The 19,630-nt window shown below is 38.7% G+C and overlaps 1 protein-coding gene across 1 annotated transcript; it reads left to right on the top strand.

Moving 5' to 3' along the window:
* The first annotated feature begins 7,231 nt into the window (after nt 1–7,231).
* On the top strand, nt 7,232–10,902 carry cited4a (Cbp/p300-interacting transactivator, with Glu/Asp-rich carboxy-terminal domain, 4a). The gene is made up of 2 exons (XM_056742155.1): nt 7,232–7,326; nt 8,511–10,902. Exon 2 carries the CDS (start codon nt 8,511–8,513, stop codon nt 9,243–9,245), a length of 735 nt encoding a protein of 244 aa, XP_056598133.1. The 5' UTR covers nt 7,232–7,326; the 3' UTR covers nt 9,246–10,902.
* The last annotated feature ends 8,728 nt before the right edge of the window (nt 10,903–19,630 follow it).

The raw sequence follows: 19,630 nt of genomic DNA, 5'->3' as shown, positions 1-19,630 counted from the left end.
TAGACCCTCAAGGTAACAGCGCGAGAATAATTGGTTCGATCCACTTATCCAAAACGTCTGCCAACTGCATATCTGTAAAAGCAAATGTTTAATATTGGAAAGTGCTTGCTAAGGGACCGTGTACAAAGTTCACACATTACGTATAAACGTGCCTGCATTTTGATTGGTAGTGATGGTCAAATGACATTTCATGACCTGAGACGCAACATTACTTTTGTCTTTTTTTACACATCTACAGGGTGCTTATCTTTAAAACGTAAAACATGGGTTGTAATAGACTGCTAACACAAATATCCGTGTTTGAGGGGTTTTGACAGTTAAAAATGTGTATCAAAGTCACACAATGTCCGGTGAAAGTATATAATCTCAGAGACAATTGTGCAACCGTAATGCATAACAATTTCTCATACTTTCTGTCTCAGAAAGGTTTTGGTTTTGAAACCGTTTAGATTTTCGTGTAGATAGATTCTTGTAGACACGTAACATTTATTTCATGCATTTCATTTCAATTCATTTTGTGTCTCAGTTCTCAAAATGTCCATTTTTATCATTTTAATTAAAACAAGTTTATTTTTTAACATAATTACAAATGTCATGTGCGTTCCTAGAATAATAAATAATTATCTTTAGTGCAAGTTATATATCGTCTTAAAAAGTTCATTGAAATATTTATAAATGAGAACACCCTTAATTACATATAAACTATTAAAAACACACTAGAATGGGCATAACCATATACGGAGAACAAATTTAGGTCAACAATTGTGCAGTCACATTTCCTTCAAAATCTAGCTGACATAATTATCATTTCGTTTATTTTGAAAACTTCTAAGCACAAGGTTGTGTTATAGGTTTTAAAAGTGTTGTACATCAGATGACACAGAATGAAAATGTGGCTTGTGTAATGTTTCACAAAACCGTTTTGCAACAAAACAAAGTCCAACGTCCTCTTCACACAGAGCTGTGTCATAACCCGCCTCTGACCTACATGAATGCTGAATGCCAGATGTATCCAGGACAAGAGCCGGTCTTACCCAGTGTCTACACGCACACACACACGGGGTGGAGAGAAAGAGAAAGAGAGAAAGCAAACACATCATGGGGTGGGGAAACCACATTCCTGGAGTGCTATGAATAGCTAATGGGATCCTGAGGGAGAAGTGAACCTGCTCTGAGACGTGGAGAGACGTCGAGTGTACTCAAAGACATTCATGTATGATGTGGCCAGCACATTGTTCACTGTTGTCTTATCTACGAACCTTTTGAAGTTCTACAAAAAACTTCTTATTCTCATTATACTTCTTTAAAAACCAGCTGTGCAGTGGTCATTCAAGAACCCAGAGACCAAAGTCTTTATATTGGTTTCCTTAACCACAATTGAGCTTTTCCCATTTAAATATCTTTAAAATATAAATGTCCCTAAATGTACTATCTTCTGTCAAATAATCTCTCGTATTTATGAAACGTATTTAGTTTTAAGCATAAATGTCTGGCATAAGAAAACATTGTAAGGTTGTTCAAGATAGATCTTTTCTGAAAACACGTCTTCTGTTATAAAACTTTTAAAGGCTTTAAAAGTAGATTTGTCTTGTTAAGGTAACTTTTCAATATTCTGCTGCAAAGTGTAAAAAAATCCAGTAAAAATAGTAAATTCCCGGCAGCTGGGTTGCCAGCAAAATAGCGTAAAATTTTTCTTGTAAATTGGCAGTCTGTTCTATTTAATTTATCGGGAAAAATCCGAAATAAAAAAGATAAATAACGGTTCTATACAGTAAACGTGAAAATCTGTAAAACGAATAACAGTAAAATTCTGATTGCGTTACAGTGTGGGGACAGTGCTGATTAATAAATCGTTTTAGCAGTAAAGAAATGAAAATACATAGTTCAATTTTTTCTCTCGTATCTCACACGTATCTCACATAGAAAAAGTACTTCATTTTTTTATTGGGAAATTGATTGAAAGTTGAAAGCTTAAAAGGGTTAAGAATATTATGGTTTGTTTTAGATGTTCAGGTTCAAAAACGCTATATTTTCCTCATACCGTGCATGTTTGTATCTCCTCTTTGCTCCTCCTCTCTGAAACGCACTGTTTTTTCACAAAGCACATGGCTCTGAAAAGCGAGGTGTGATATTATTGGCCAGTTAACCAGTGCGAAATGATTGGTGAAATACTGCAAGCGTGTGAAGGGAAATGTAACGTCTCTTACCATATTTGGAACATTAGGTTCCTCTTCAATTGTACTGACAGGTACCCCCACCTTACTTGCGTATTCATTTGGGTGGTCTTAGTCAAATCACCAACTGACGTAGATTTGTGGGGGTGCGGTTACATGAGGGGTTTCAGGCAGGTCTGGGTGAGCATTCGCTTTTAGATAGAATGCATCTTTTGGTCCAACACTTTAAATTTAGCAATTTAGAACACAACTTATAACACACCAAAGATACGGATTCGCACCATATGACCTCTTTAAAAGTTGTCATGAAACCAATGGTTGAAGGGGAGAGATTGATCAATGAGAGAGTTCTTCAAGAAAGATCACTGTTAAACAATTCTAAAGACATTTTATTAAGAAAGTGATCAAATATGAACTAAGGATATGTTAAGAAAGTAAATAATGTCAATTCTTGTTTGATGTTAAGCGCGATCACAACAAAGTGCTCTTCACTGATACTTAGTTGTTGTGTTGGAAATTTTTTTTAAGATGAGTTTGAAGATGAGCAATAAGAGATCAAGGATCACATGAGGGTGTAAACATTTACTGTTTTAAACGGAAAGGCCTCCCAATTATAAACACAAAAGAAAATGCTTCATAAAGACAGCAGCAGTCTAGCTTCAAAAAGTTCTGCCGTTAAAGATGGCCATGTGCTAGTTAAACACTCCAGAAAGTAAACGTTGATTCATTGTAAATCTCAAATGTCATGCATGCTCAATAAGCCAAGAAGTCACGGACATGATGGGTTTTGGAAACTCCTGGTTACCCTTCTTATATTATAAGATCATTCTGCCTGACATCAGAGTCTGAGATTTTAGTATGAACTATTATTATAAGGCAGAGTATTTGCCTCATCAAGTTGTGGATATTCAGCAGTTTGGAGGCCAGATTTGGGTAGATAAACTCAAAGAGGGGGTCAAGGGCCGGCGAATGAAATCAGCGAAGCGAAACATGACTTTAACACCACGAGACACAGGCATGCAAGGTCTCACCCTCCCCCAAACGTTTGCTTTCTTTGTTCTGTCTCTTTTCCTCATGTCCTCTCTCTGTCTCTAACACACTCGCGCGCTCACGCACGCAGTTATGTGGATAGACAAGAGCAGTGTGCAAACCAACTGCATATGCTGACTCATACACGCACCAGGCATAAACATTCACAAACACACACTCGCACGCTCAAGCCATCTGACACAAACATGGGCTGATCCTGGTTACCTGAAGCAACAGGTAAGAAGCTCCGCCCACTGAGCTGATAAACTCATGGGGTGTGGAGGGATCTTTGCACACAACACAGCATGCAACAGTAGTTATGATGTATACTAGTGTGTGTATTACCTAAGCAAATAGTGCAAAGTGTCTCTTATGAAACTGAAGCTGCGTCTAAATTTGCTCACTCGTTCGCACATATAGCGAATGCTGAATAGTCCACCACACGGGGAAGAAGTGATTAAAATGAGTGAACGATTTCGGACACTGACATACTGTCCCGGACATAATGCTTTTATTACATCTGTGTGGTTTTATGGATTGTTTGAGTTATGTTTTTCTTTATTTGTCACATTTTTTGTATCGGTTTAGATTTTCTTAAATTTCTTATGTTTATTGAAATTATTTCATATATTTAAAATAAGCACCACTGTCTATAACATTCATTTAATCAATTTATTCCCAAAAATTTGAAAATGACATTCAACAAGAACAAAGTATAAATGTAGTATAAAGAATAAACGTGCATTCGTGGCATTATTAGGTGGATAGATAGGGGGCGAATTCAGACACAGCTAGAGTTCAATTGTAAATCAACACTATAGCCGATATAGCACAAAGCACTTGAACAATACATAGTATGCACTTCTATTGATGTTAAAGAGCGAGAGAGGTGTGTCACTAGGGTGTGAAAGGTTTGTGAAAGTGATACCTGTAACAACACACTGTTAACATTCTCTTCACCTATCAGTAAATCATAATAAACATGTCCAGGTCCAATTTGGTTTAGATATGATTTATTATTCCCACTGTTTTGTCTTATTCCATATGCTATGTGTTGATTTCTTCAGTGGAACGCAAAAAATATTGTAAATTATAATGCTGTCATTTCATCCTACACAAGATCCAAAATGTTGAAGCTTCAAAAACATCCAGACATGTTTACCTGTTTAGTTATCACAGAAACATTATCACTCTGTTCTTTCTTTTACAATACAAACACTTAACATCATATTACAATGATGAGAATTCAATGTGTTATATAACAGCGATATAAACTGAACCTAAGTTGTAAATCAAAGTAAAATTGTTTCTCGTTTTGTTTTTGGACTGAAATGTTTCATGAGATTTCAGACAGGCTATAGTTTTGTGTGCAGTTTGCTGTATTACCTGTTGATTTCACAGGTCACTTAAATCACTCGAAACAGACTTTGCTCATTGTTATCCATCAAACTCAAAGCTACAAGCATCTTAATATTCAATAAAGAATGCCTTTATGATGTTCAATGTTTTAAACCACACTGGCTAAACCTTAGATCGCCACATTCCATGAAAAAAAACGCTTCATCTTTGTTTCTCTGTCCACTCGTCTCTGTGGGTTTCTGTACCGACCGGTGAGTGTACGCGCTCAACACAGCTGTGAAAATATTCACATCCCTTTTTACGAAATGTCACAAGGGGGAATATAGGCGCTGTTATGGAAATGCTCGACGCGCCACCTGCACATTACTGGGGATAATTTGTAGCGTTGCACATGTGTCAGACGAGGCTTTCCATCGCTCTGACCTTTCTAGTAACGCCTTCATTTTCTCGCTCGACCATGCGGAAGGTCAAATGGGGCTCTAGTCTCAAATTGAGCCTGTTGGTTGTAATTATACCTTCCAGATGACATTTTGTTGGTCCAGGCATGTAATTGTTTAGGAAAAACCTTATTAACCGTGTTGTTAAGAAACGTGATGATTTAACACCAGTGAGGAGTCATTTCATGTCAAGTGTGTATTTTTCTGATGGTTTTGGAATGATTCATTGTTTTTTTCCAGTAAATGAGCCATTCATACGCTGGCTGATAGTGTTGTTTTATTATTATGCTATTTGTGCTGTTTGTGTAGTTGCGCCTTTAGATTCAGTAGAGTTATGCAAATGAGGTATGCCCACAGACACACCCCCAACAAAAATCTGTGTTGAGTACAGTTTGCAAGCCACGATTCCTCATATCACAGATCTGCACAGCACTGCTCAGCCCTGTCATCCAGACACATGAAACTGATCTTTAAAATGACAAAAGTTCACTTAGCTGCTACAATACATGGGCAAATCTACTATATGACTGGTTTATCCACTGGATTTTAATTATTTTAATGTCCATTTGTGGCTCAACAGAGGGTGTGAAAGGTTAATCCGCTGTTGAACAAAGTCTGTTTTGGTGTCAGCAGTGATGCAAAAATGCAGACTTCTTCACATTATAAAAGTCTGCAAATGCCATTAAAATATTTTTTTTACACCCCATCAACAACCATGTTCACCTAATGCGGTGTTTTAAAAGTGTTTTAAGCAATTTCTTACCCATAGGGTGTGATTCTCAGAACATTAATAAAGCGCTGCGCTCTAAATTGGCCATTGTGGTCCCGTGCAATAAACTGAAAGGTAAAGTCAATCCAGATTAGCAAAACAGGCTAATTTGATTTTGTTATTAGTAAACCCATCCGCTCTCGACACATTTTGACATCCCACAAGGACCTGCATAACGAATTTCCTAGATAAGAGAAATAAAATCCTCGGTTTGTCACAGGAAAATGAAACTTATATAATTACTAAATATAAGGATTTATAAAAAATGTTGTTCTGCTTTTCTTGTAAATTCGCTGTCTTTTTTGTAATTTTATAAAAAAATTAACTTTAAAAAATTTAAATCTTGTATAAAATGACATTTTCTGCCTGCTTGGGCGCCGTAGTTAAACTGTAAAATGAAAAAAAATCCTGTAAAATTACATGGCTTTCCCTTTTTTTGTGGAAATTTCGTTAGAGATTATTTTAGAGTGTGTTTTCTGAGAATAGGATGATGATACTCTGCTGGTGGGATGATGAGGTGTTCACCAGGAAATTGCAATTATGCGGTTAGTGAAAACAGCCCACCTGAGTCATAAGAATAGATATGGCTCGAGTTCCTCCTTCAGTCAGGGTTTATATGCTCTGATGTGCTTTATTGTCCGTCAAGCATTCATTATATATCTGATCAGTTGGGAGAGTATAAACAAGCAGTCCATACTGCAAATGCTATGTGTTCACTTCAGCATAGCTGCTTCGGGATTCATTTACACTTTAACAAAGGAGACAATGGAAAACAAAAAGAGAAGGCAGAGAGAGAGAGAGAGGGAGAGAGTGATTGTACCTACATGTCTAGTTGCCTACATTCCTTTCTGCATGATTTTTTCTTGTCTTGAATTCCACATGTGAAAGTCTGTGTTAACTTCTACACTACACTATAAGTATATGTAGTAGAGCTGGTGTCAGTCCATTTGTCCATTTTACGTCAGCAGCTTGACTTTCTCTTTAAAATGGTAAACAATGATTTGCATAAGAGAAGAAAAGCCACACATGAGTTTCTGTTAACAACAGCAAAGATTAGGTGCCGATCTGAAAAAACTTGTTTTTTACTGGAAAAGCATTATAACAAAAGTACCTGGAGAAAACCTAAGAATAAGTGGAGGTGGTGAAGGAGTTTTCTGAGTCGACAAATGTGTGTAATGAGAGCATAGATTTCGTAATCCTACAGGTGAACATCTGAATAAAAAACTATTGAATGTTAAATCAAGATATGTGATGTTTCCCCAAATGAATGGTATTTGGGTTGATGTGTTATTGCTCAGGACTTACACGGCACATAAAAATGAAGGCCATGTGAGAAATTGACCAGTGACGTCTAAGATTAGAGGAAGAGCCAATCACAGCAGTCAGGGGGAGGGGTTGGAGATAGCCACGCCCACTATCTGTGTCTTTATGTATGTGTGTGTGTAATCCCTGCTGGCTCAGAAAGCGCTCAGCAGCACACAGTGGATATACGTGCGGCGGCTTGAAAGAGACACGCAAGACAAAAGAGCTTCTTTACAAGAACATCATCGATTTCACGGTATGTGTTTCATTTCAGCTCATCACTCTTATACTCTAGAAGAGAAAGAGATGTGTGATACTGTATATGTGTATTTCAAACCTCCATGTCATGTCACAGATTTCATAATGATTGTAATGTGGGACTCATGATTGGAGAGTTTACATGTTCTTTTTGTACTTTGGTTTAGTAGGTGTTCAACTAAATATGTCACCTAAATGTGTATTGTGTAACATTGTCTCAATGAAACAGTACATGGTTTAGTAAGTTATTGTCAGTGTCTTTCAGTGTCTGTGTCTCTTTTATTATTGGCTGTATTAAGAATAAAGATCTTTTGTTGAGCTGGTCAGTGTGGGAGACGCTTCAAGTTTTTTATAAATACACAGTGAATTGAGCGTAAATGCAAGTATTTCCATTTCCCTTCTCAACACAGTCTGACCTCATTTTAGTAGAGATAGAAAGCATTGCTTTATGTAGAGAGACAAAGAGAGATATGAGGTGAGGTCGACCCCATAATACTTTTCTTCTGTCATCTCCTACATTTATTTCATCTTAGATTGAAATGTGCACTTCCATAAATAAGTTAATGAGCCCATCATGATCTGCAACTCTGGACCCATTGAATGAATCCATATTCCATAACAACACATTTACTAACAATAAATCAGACTGTGGTTTTGAAAATGTAAAAGAAGAAGAGAATGGTATGAAATAGTAAGAAGGATCTTCATCAGTGTTATGATATTTGCGATCCATGTGATGTATGCAAACAGATGAACGGTTCATTATAGTTGAGTTGTCCCTATGAATCCAAAACGCCACTTCCAAAATCCAAAACACTTTCTTGTTTTGCGAGTAGATCCCATCAATGGTTTCTTTTTGTCACTATCTCATGCTGGCATGTATCAGGCAGCGGGTTGTCTGGCTTTGTTTGCCGAGCACTTAGTGCGTCCGTGCTGCATGTTATTGTTTTGATCCTCCAGGAGGCTCCTGTAGACGCTAAATCTTCTTTGAAGAGCTCTACTGCTGCTTTCTTCAAGCATTTTAAGAGCAATGTGTCAAGCTTTTGAAAGCAACTGAGTCAACTGCGATCGATTTAGAAACATGAACATTCCTTATGTTAGGTTTACATTGTTGTCAGTTTATGTCTTAGCCGACATCGAGTGCTGCTCCTCATTGCTAACATTCTTCTCATATCTCTGCAGATGGCCGAACACATGATGATGCCCATGACCCACAGCTCCGCCGGCGGAGGCCTGCACGGGTATCGCATGGGAATGAACGGCCCTTCCCCACACGGACCCCAAGCCGGCCTGCGGACACTTCCCAACGGGCAGCTCATGCACTACAGCAGGGGCCCTCAGAGCTCCATGGAGGCGGTCATGAGGCAGAGGAATGTGATGAACGGCGTCATGAACGGTCACATCAATGGCCAGATGGGCGGTGGACACCCCCACCAAATGCAGCAAGCCAACATGATGTATGGGGCGCCGAATCCGCAGCAGCATCAGCAGCAGCCGCAGCAGCAGGGACATCCTCAGCCCCAACATCATCACATGCACCAGAACCCACAGCAGTACATGGGCGGAGGAGGTCTCACGGCATCTCAACAGCTCATGGCTAGCATGCATCTTCAGAAACTCAACACCCAGTACCACGTGCACCCGCACGGGCCCATCAACGGGCACCACATGGGAAACGTCCAGCACAGAATGAGTCCCGCTCAGTTGGCGGGCATGCAGATGGGGATGGGTGGCCCGGCGCTGGGCCTCAACGTCATGGACATGGACTTGATTGATGAGGAGGTTCTAACGTCCTTAGTGCTGGAGCTGGGCTTGGACCGCATCCAAGAACTGCCTGAGCTTTTTCTAGGACAAAATGAGTTTGACTTTTTCTCGGACTTTGTGTGCAAGCAGCAGCCCAGTACTGTCAGCTGCTGAAAGGACGGCCGGAGGTTCTGGTCCCTCGAGCAGAGAAAGGCTTCGATCACCAAGACAATGTCAGAATTCAGCGTATCTCTGCATGTCTGTGAAGCTGTGCTATGCGTATTGTACGTAGTGCACACTGACCTGACCTGTTTGCTCTTAAAGAACACTTGGCAACAATTTTTAAGAAGAAGTACTGGGTACCAAGATCGGCCAGGTGAAGTGTGGCTTTGACGTGTTGTCCCTTCAGGTTGATGTCGACCGATTGCCGCGGGGTCGAATGTACATTCACACGGTGGAAAAAGAAGTCCGCGTTGAACGACGGAGATACCGCTTTCCCCCCTAAGTGGCAGTTGGAATCGATAGCATTTAGAAATGTATTTATGTATGATGCCTACCAAAAAGCTGACGCGATGCAGAAACCTGCCTTTTGTCAAACTAACCCCAAGACTTTAAAAATGATGTTTGTGTGGGTAATGAAGGCTGGTACTTCAAAATAGGTGAAGCTGGCTTTAAAAAAGAGCTCTTAGTGATGTCTGAAATGGTAAACGGGATGATGATGTTTCTTTTGTTCTGCCTGTAGTCAATTCAACACTCACGTGTCCTATATTCTGGGGTATATATTTCTGAGTAAATGTTGAGTCTGATCTCCTTGCACATGAGTCAGAACTGTAGAACTGCCTTATAGTGTCTTACACCATACTGATACTGCTAACTACTCACCGTAGACACTCTTACCTCCAACCATGAATACAGGATTCTTGTTTTTGTACGATTTAAAGAGAAAAAGAAGACATTCGCTCATATGTTCTCGGGACCTCAGTTCTCATCAGACCACACGTGTGACTTCACTTGCGTCTAAATCATCTCGAATGTCAACTTTGCTCAACTGTCGTTTGATGCTCACTGTTGTACCAATTTCTTGATTTGTCAGGTCATGTCTGATGGTCCAATAATTACAAAATGGACTTTTTGTTTATTGTGTTGTGGTGGGGTGAGGAGTTTGAGAACTTCCTGTGGTGTTGTGTTGGTAGTTTGTTCTGTTCAGGACTCTGTGGGGGTTGGGTTGGTATAGAAATAGCACAGCATACAGTACTAGTAGGTTAATCTGTTCCATCAGAGCTAGAGCCCCAGGCTGGCTCGTTTCTGTAAGTACAGCATCAGACGTGTGCACAATGGCCACCGAAAGGGAAAAAAAGCACAAACAAGGAAACGGAGAGAACCAAACGGATCAGATCTTGTGTTCTCTAACTCTAATTTGTTTAGGGCTTTATAACATAATGAAGGGATATTAAGCTTATCACATTGATTCAGTTTGTTGTATTTTCGGTATCTGTAGAGACTACACTGTCTTCCCCTTTCTGTGTTCTTTTATTTGCCGAGCTTGGAAATTTGAAAAATGGCATCGTGTATCAGGAAAAAGGGTTTTTTTGTTAAAGGAGGAATGTTTGAAATGTTGACTCTCGTAACCCTCCCCACAGACCAGTTCCGAGTGTCAGCAGCCGGTTGGTTTTGTCTGGAAAGTAATGAGATTGTATGTTCTCTTCCAAATGGTTTGCTGTTATTTACTGTTGCTGTTCTCCCTCAAATGCTTTTTAAATGTTGTTGATTCTATGTTAAGAAAATGTATTTATTTTCATTGAAAATAAAATATTTATTTAAAAAAAGTCAATTCATTTCATTTTGTTTCTTTTCAGGCTTTTCACTTTAGTTTGATTTCAAAAGCACTTTTCACAATTTTCATTGTTGCAAAGCAGCCTTACATGCATCATGATATAAAAATAATAGTAAGACATTAATAAATAAAACACAGTATATGGTATTGAAATACATGATATTATTGCAAGTTTTTATTTTTCTGCATTTTACCTATATGGAACTTATCATAAATAAATATTTAATAATTAACAAATACAAATCTTGGAATTATGAAAACAGCAATCTGTCATTTCTATGAGTATTACAAATTGAATCAATGCAAGCAAGATAATCATGGGTCAAAGTAAATGTAAAGAAAGCAAAGCACACTGTAGAGTGCATCGTAAGGTCATTTATTTACTTGTTTGTTTTTGAAGAATAGTTATTTGATCTTTTAGTCAAGCAAATCATTAGATATTAGAAATTAATCTGTTATAAAGAAACAACAGTACAGCCATAACAAATATAATGATCAAATACAAAATCAGGTAATTCAAGACATGCAAGGTAAGTTGACGGGATAACAACAGCAAAATGTACCTATTTTTATCTATTCAATTATACATTTACTAGTTTTCGTAAAAACTTAAAGGTGCAGTGTGTAATTTTTTGGGGGATCTATTGACAGAAATGCAATATAATATCCATAACTATGTCTTCAGAGGTGTATAAAAACCTAATATATTGCAGGGTTATGTTTTTATTATAAATGAGCTATTTCTATCTACACACACCGAATTCACCATGTTGTTTCTACAGTAGCCCTAAACGGACAACTGCTCTAGAACGTGTTTCATAAATACAGTACCTCCTTTTGCAAAGAAGTGAATACAAGTCCTGTGTCAGCCTCCGCAGTGCTTAGAAAGGGAGGGGTGGAGAGAGCCGTTGGTTGCAATTCGCAACCAAACAGCTAGATGCCGCTAAATTTCATACACTGGCCCTTTAAGAATAAGAACATACTTCTGCCTCTCACTTATTTGCAGCCTTTTTTTTAGTTAAGACATTGCCAGATCAAAATACATCATGGCATAGTTGTGCGCATCTTCAGTGTTTTGCTGTCATTTATCATCGCAGGTGCCTTATGGACAGGCATCTCTTGAGATCTGTCATCCGGGGAGTGGATGTTCTGTAGCCGATGATCTAATCCATTTTATTCACTCAGTGGGATCACGTCCGAGCATCTCATCTGGCGGACAATCGCTCACGGCCTCTAACTTTCTTCTGTGTCACACACACACGACTCCATTTACATATAATCCATAAAACAGGGTTGGGCTGTAACCTGTTACCAGACACTGAATACAGATACTGTACTATACCCGTCACCAGGACAATACTATCCAATGCCTCCCTACCCAAAGCTTATTTTCACCTATTACAATTCACCAAAATCCACATTAACCGGTACGATGACATTGAAAAGTTTGCATGTTAATAAAATCACAGTCTCCACACACAGCCTTGTATTTCACTGTCTGACACCTTCTTCAACCCAGACGGCAAACCAGTTAAAAAGTCTGAGACAGGTCTGAACAGGGTTTGATCTTTGATAACCTAACAATCATTTGAGATTTTAATCATTGGTATAATGCAGTAATATATATGTTTGCGTAGTCATTTTAGCAGTCGCGCTAATCCAAAGCATTTTACAGTTATTATAGGCTCGTTCCCGCTGGAGTAACCTGAGGTTAAGACTGTGTCTGGAACAGCACACACTACCATACTATTACCTCACTATCTGTGCAGGATTTGATATGTTTGCTGTTCACAGTTTCAGATTTCTCGAATGCATGATATGACCTGTTACACTTGCCAGAATATGCAATTCGAAACCGATGGGAGTACTGTCATGGGTACACTTGACATTTGGTTAATAAATATGAAATAATATAATTTGATTAATATTTTGTAACATGATATGTAACAAGAACTCAAGTGGAATATAGCATGTTGCTATTTCAAATGTTTGTTGTTGAGAATGCTTCTCAAATCATTTTTTAATAAGCATTAAAGTCACTGTTTGTTGAACAAAGATTGAAGAGTTTAGGAAGTAGCATGATGGCAAGGTGCATTTTTGGTTGCATTCCTCAAGTCTTACGCACTTTCCCCAAAGAATCCAGTTGGCATGACCACTGGCTTGAATTCTTACACTTAAGTCCCATCCCACATTTTTTCTCATTTCATGAGTTTTTTTACTCAGATATGTCACTTTAAACACATTCTCACTCCCATCACATATTGACGTTCAGGCAGCGTCCTATTTTAACACCTGAGATTATCCATGAGAAACCATCGGTGTCAACGCGCAGACGCAATGGAAAGGCAGATTTTACTGCCATTATGAAATAGTTATATATTGGGGCGTGAATTTGCAATGCTGACAAGTGTTGGGGTTTGATTCACAGTTAGGCAGCCAGGATAAATGTGTTTACGTGAAGCTCTTATCAGGCAGTTTGAGCGAGTTATGTACGTTTATTTCTTATATAATATAAAACGCAAGATAAAAGCAGTCAGCGTTGGTTCGTCTAATGCTTAAGAGCGCTCTGTTGCTGCAGCACTTTTTAAATGCTTAAGACAAAGATATGAAGATAAACATTCATCTACTGCTGTTACAATGAATGGCGAGGAATATAACACTCAACATGGCCACATAGTCCCGCCTTCCTGTAAAACAAGCCAATCGTCAATCAGTAAAGACGAGGCGCTGCCAGCCTGTGTGCCGGCACAGTAGATGAGGTGACCTTAAAAAAAGGTGATTTTTAGTGCAATTTAATGCCTAGCAAACCAAAGCTATAATACAGTTCAAGTCATGTTTAATTATTGATAAGAAATATGCTGTTTATTTTTGAATTTGGGAAATATCTGCCTTCCCCCATTCAAGTAGATACTACAGGACTGTGGACTTGCTATGAAGAAAAAAGCTTCTCAGGCGCCAAGTGGCAAGACTTCCGTAAACTGAAGTTGGCAAAGCGCTGGGTTTGACCCTACACCCATCTGTTTACCATACTAGACATTTTCTCATAAGACTGTAGCGGTACTCTGTTGCTCAACTGGTAGAGCATTGAAAAAGCAGGGCAAAGGCTCCAGGGAACATAATAAAATATGGCTTTGGATGAAATCGTCCCCCAAATGAGTAAATGAAGGTCAGTGTTATAGAGGTGTGTATGAATGTGCCTAAACTTCTAGCGTTTTAACTCAGAATAATTTGAGCAACGTTACCTCTGGACGTGTACATAGCTACACCTCAACAAGTGTAAAGACAGCAGAAAGTGTATCTTGCCTATAACACATAAACAGTGAGAATGAGAACACGTCCCTGTCCTGCGGTGTCATGAGCTGCCTCCACCCTGTCTCACAGACAGTTTACCCTCTTGCTATTGACTCATCCTCTCATACACCTGTGCAGTACATCAGGATCACCTCGAGCTAATATTCAGTCATGATTCTGAATGTCTCCATGTTCCTGATTCTATTCTTTGGTATTACTGTGACTATGACTGCGTTGTCTTAGTCAGCACTCTAAACTGTCTTGACAGAATATTTATCAGCACACGGCAGCTTGACAAAAATATTAAACGCCATGTTAACTGTTTCCAAGGCGACATTATTACGTCCGATCACCAAAGCAGCAGTTTCGCAGCTGTTCATCTTACAGAAGACAAACAATGTCTCATGGTAAAAGAACAGTCTCCGCTCAAGAATCAATAATCTGTCATCATTTACTTAACCTTAAGTCATTCCTGACATGCTGAAGATTCTACACACAACTATTTTTTATATAACAAATGTGACAGTGTCTGTCAAACATAGAGTAAATATTTATACGTATATAAATAAATCCCATAAAAGTAGACCATATTCTGTACCGTATTGCTGAAACTTGATTTGAAAATCAATGCTTCGATGCGTTGCGCTGGTTTTGACAAACTTCCTGAAATGAAACAATGATTCATATTTTATACGTATTTGCCGAATTTAAACACATAAGAGTGCTAAAATATGATTTCACATCTATAACTTCAAATCTAATCTCATTGGTTCTCTAGTTGATAACGAGGCACGTAAGAACCAATGATCAATTTGTCACATTTCATCATATTTAAATTTAGTGCTCTTATACGTTTGATTTCAATTTTGTTCAAATGTTTGAAACATGATTCATTTTCTCTGACGTATCATTTTACTTCTGAAACATTAATAACCCGCTGTAGTAGTTTGGGTTTTGTGATGGATGTGTGTACTTTTTAAAGCTTCAGGATGTTTGTATCGATGAGTGTCATATATTTAATAACAAATATTTCTTTGTGTTCATCAGAATAAAGTCATCTGGAACAACGTGTGGGTGAGTAAATGTTGAGAGAATTTTCATTTGTCAAGCTATTTATAAAAAGACTTAATTCCAAAAGATAGAAGATTCCGTGGACGTGAAGAAAACTGTTGTGCAGACTGATTAAATGCATGTAGTTCGATAGAGAAATTATGTTGAACGTGAATACAAGAACTGAACAATTCTTAAGAATGTCTTCTTTTGTATTCCACAGAAAGAAAATGGTACGGTTTTGGAACGAGTGAACTATTTAAGGTGAACACGTCTTTCAACCTCATTATAAACTCTAAATTGAATAGCCGTGAAGGGTAACATTGTGTTGTTTTGTGTTAAATTCTATCTGTCACGAGAGTGGAGGAGGTATTGCTGTGCGAGTCCACGCTTGACTGGGCAGAGCGGCACAGCCTCTTGTTCACTGTGCTCATGATTTACATGACGGTCTGGACGTCACACACAACCCACAATGAGTCCTACTGCGTCAGCAGCCGTCCACTCGCTCTCTTTTTCTTTCTCTCTCTCTCTCTCTCTCTCTCTCTCTGTCTCTCTCTCCTTACACACATACATAAACAATATCCCTCCCCCACCTTCTTCAGGCTTCAGCAGTCTGTCTCCCAGAGGACTCTCTCTCTCATTCTCTCTCTCTCCTTTGCACACCCCCCCAACCTGTTCCCACGAGACCGGGCTGAATTTGTGCGAGCAAGGTTAAACCGTTCACAATTTAACACAACATTTGACTTGTAGCTCAGGTCTCAAGCAGTTTTGTGCAACTCACCATGTCAGTTATGCAAATCAACCGATAAAGAGCATGTAACATTTCACCCAGAAATCAGAAGAAAAACAACTGATATTATATTTCAAGACATCAGTCTTGAGACACATTGTGTTTTATTGATTTGACAGAAAAATGTCACAATAACAAAATTAATGTCTAAAAGGAGACTTCTTCCGTGTCAAAAATATAATTTATTATAATTAGATTTTGTGGTGAATTCTTTCCTGGATGTTTTATGACCTTTGCCCAAAATACTACCTTAAAGCTGCAATCTGTAACGTTTTTTTAAATAAACTGAAAAGTAATCTTGTAACAAAGGAAAGTCGTCCCTCTGCAAGCTCGCGTGGATAACTGCATTGATCTGCTAAAGAATGTGTGTCAGGATTTGCCTCTGAAACGATTTTATAAATACTTATTATTTGTACTTTAATAGATATTTTAGAGCACCTTTACATTTTACATTTTATGCATTTAGCAGACGGTTTTATCCAAAGCGACTTACATTGGCTTATACTATACATTTGTTTATGTTTATGCACCTAACCACACTCCTACCATAACCTAAAACTACCCACTTACCAACCACATGAACACGCAACAAGGAAATAGAAGTCAGACACAGGTATTTATTGCAAACGCTGATCAAAAATGTTATAAAAGCGATGCATATAGGTTGCGTTACGACAATTTTTTAATTCTGTCACTGTGCGCAGGCAGCGCAGCCGGTCCGGATCTAAGTTTTATGACGGACGGAGAAGGGGATCGATTTTGGGACTGTTCTTTGGCTTCGTAACGATGTGAATAAAAGCACCTTTTGAATAAACAGCATATGTAGCCGTATCTTCAAAAAAGCAAAAATTGTGGATTGCTGCTTTAATGAATTCTACTGAAATGTTATACCCTAAACTTTTTTCTATACATCGTTACACAATAAATAAAGATATTCAATATCTTTGGATGAACATGAAAATGTAAATGATGACTGAATCTTCATTTTCTCGTCAAAATTCCGAACAGCACACACCTTTTTGTGTCGGTAAGTGGCTTTATTGTTAATGTTGGAATGTATTTGTTGTTGCATAACTACTTTAGTCCAGACTGTTTCAGGATCAGCTTGAGCACCATTGGCTGTCGTGACATGTCAAACTGGTGTAAACTGGATTGTTGTTTACCTGGAAAATTAAGCAGGTATGTGTTACGAGACATGTGAAGTCGATACATGCATGCCCGAATTTGTTTTTGCCAATCGTTTCTCAACGCTGCTTGGCGAGTAAATGTGACAGAGATGGTTCGCTCACGAACAAACACAGTTTAATTTTTGCACTTCACACCAAGTATTATCTAAAGATATGCTCACACCTTCGGTCTTGTGTAAAGAACAATATCATTAGGAATGAACTCGCTCAAGCGGACATTAGATTTAACCCACACGGTAATCATGCTCTAGCGAAATAATCCTCCTCCATTTATCACCTGAGTAGCAGTGAGATATAAAATACATCAGCCTATCTCTCTTACAAAACTTTAAAAGCAAAAGAAAGGGAAAACTATAGAGACAGATAAATGATGACGATGATGACAAAAAGAGAGAGAGCAGTGCAGATTATCAATAAAGACGCAGATAAAATTTTGCGAATGAACAAGGAAAAGAAGGCAGCGTAAGAACAAACTGCTGACTAAAATGACTCGTTCTTCTCCTGCAAGGTCAGTGTGATGTGACTGGAGACTTGAAGTCCCATCAGGCTCTTTATTACGTCAAACAGAGAACAAACAAACAGCAGAGGTGTCACTCTGACTCTCCAGATAGCTTCAATCTCCAAACACACAGACAAGCCTTTGGCTCAAATCCACTTGAGGGGGAAAGATTGTGCACTTCAATGCTATTTCATTTTCTCATCAACAGTTAATGTGTGATGAAATTTGTGAAAACCAGTCCTGTTGTGTAATGTTTTACAATGTGACACAACATTTCCCAGCACCACCGTCATTGCTTGATATTGAATGATAGGAAGAGAAGGTGTCGAACGTTCCTCAGAAAACCCATGATGATGATGATGAAACCCAACTCATTGTTGAGGCTTTTTGGTGAGACTTTGGCAATAATATGGAGACTAATGGGTTTTTGAAAGTGTTGTGAAGACTGAAGGTTTTTACCCAAGGAAGATACTTGATCGGAACATGAGGACTACATGTTCTGGTCTCGGATGTGGAGGCCGAAGGTTTTTATCATAAATGTGAAAACTGAAGGTTTTTGGCTGGGACATGAGAGTCAACTTTTTTTGGTCAAATTCACTCTTCCGTATGTTTCATTTGTTACGCCCTTTCAATTATATTTATAAAGAAACCTTCCTGAAGGAATGTTATGGTCACCAATCGAGACAATTGCTTGCTTCCATTGAAAGACACAAGATGTTCTTTGGAATAATCTAAAAGGATGCTGCAATACTTGGACCAACAGGTTTTGTTCACGCCAGCTTGAGTGAGAAACATACTAAATTCCATATAAAATCTTGTGTTTCATAATTTTCTAATTGGAATGTTTGTAATATAGCGTTTACTTAGCAATTACTCATTGTCATTTGGAGAAGAACTATATTAATAAATGTTCAATAGATACATTTTTACCAACAAACCCCAGTGTGTGTGTGAGAGTGTAGAGCAGAATGTAGAGGACAGGCGAGGAATTGTGGGGGAGTCCTGAAGTGCCAGTGTGACTCATTCACTGAACACTTGTACTTGAGGTAAAGCTCCATCCTTCCATAAAGATCATCACCCACACACTGTCTGGATGTGTGTATCGGCATACACACCCCTCAGAGCCAAATCCAGACAGCGCACACACGCATAAACACTCCAGGTATTATGGACCGCCAACGCAGTCAAGCTATGAGTCACCACGCCTGCCAATGACAGCACAGGGAATCTATGATGTAAGCAAGTATGCTGACTCAGGCATGCAAATGGCCAGCTTCAGGGAGCACAGCTGTATTACTTATGAGATACAGAAATATACATGTACACCCCAACACATACACACCGACATCCTGCTACATCACTTCTGACAAGAACCCGTATATATACACCACTCAGTGTTTGTGATCTTTCATAATCTACCAATTCGGAGAGTTTTTATTTGATCATGTTTGTGTTTATACAAACACTTTGATTGTAAAGTGCTTTTGATGTACAGCAATATACAAAAATGCGTTATATATGTAAATGCCTCATTCATTCATTCATTCAAGAAAAGACCAATATCCCGATTTCTGATGCTGATGAATTGGAAGAAAGACATTGAGCGCTTTTCCACCATTGTGGAAATTGTAAATGTGCATTTCTCTTGTTTTGTCAAGGTCACAGATAACACGATTGTGTACAGTTGCGCAAATTATTTTCTTTTTCTTTCATGTAGTGACTGCACACACCACCCTTGTTACTTGATCTTTAGATTTAAAAGGACACACTTGGCCCCCAAAATAAAAATTCTGTCATGTATTACTCAACCTGAAGTCGTACGATAACCCAAGGACCTCCGTTAATTTTCAGAACATAAATTAAGATGCACGTTGAGCAGGCGTTGGAGCCGCTGTGGAGCAGACGCAG

The sequence above is a fragment of the Triplophysa dalaica genome, chromosome 25 (assembly GCF_015846415.1).
Source record: "Triplophysa dalaica isolate WHDGS20190420 chromosome 25, ASM1584641v1, whole genome shotgun sequence".
Lineage (NCBI taxonomy): Eukaryota > Metazoa > Chordata > Actinopteri > Cypriniformes > Nemacheilidae > Triplophysa > Triplophysa dalaica.
This window is presented reverse-complemented; position numbering and strand designations above follow the sequence as displayed.

Bases quoted from the DNA above. Each gene is read 5' to 3' on its own strand.
- cited4a (XM_056742155.1), top strand. From the start codon at position 8,511: ATGGCCGAACACATGATGATGCCCATGACCCACAGCTCCGCCGGCGGA.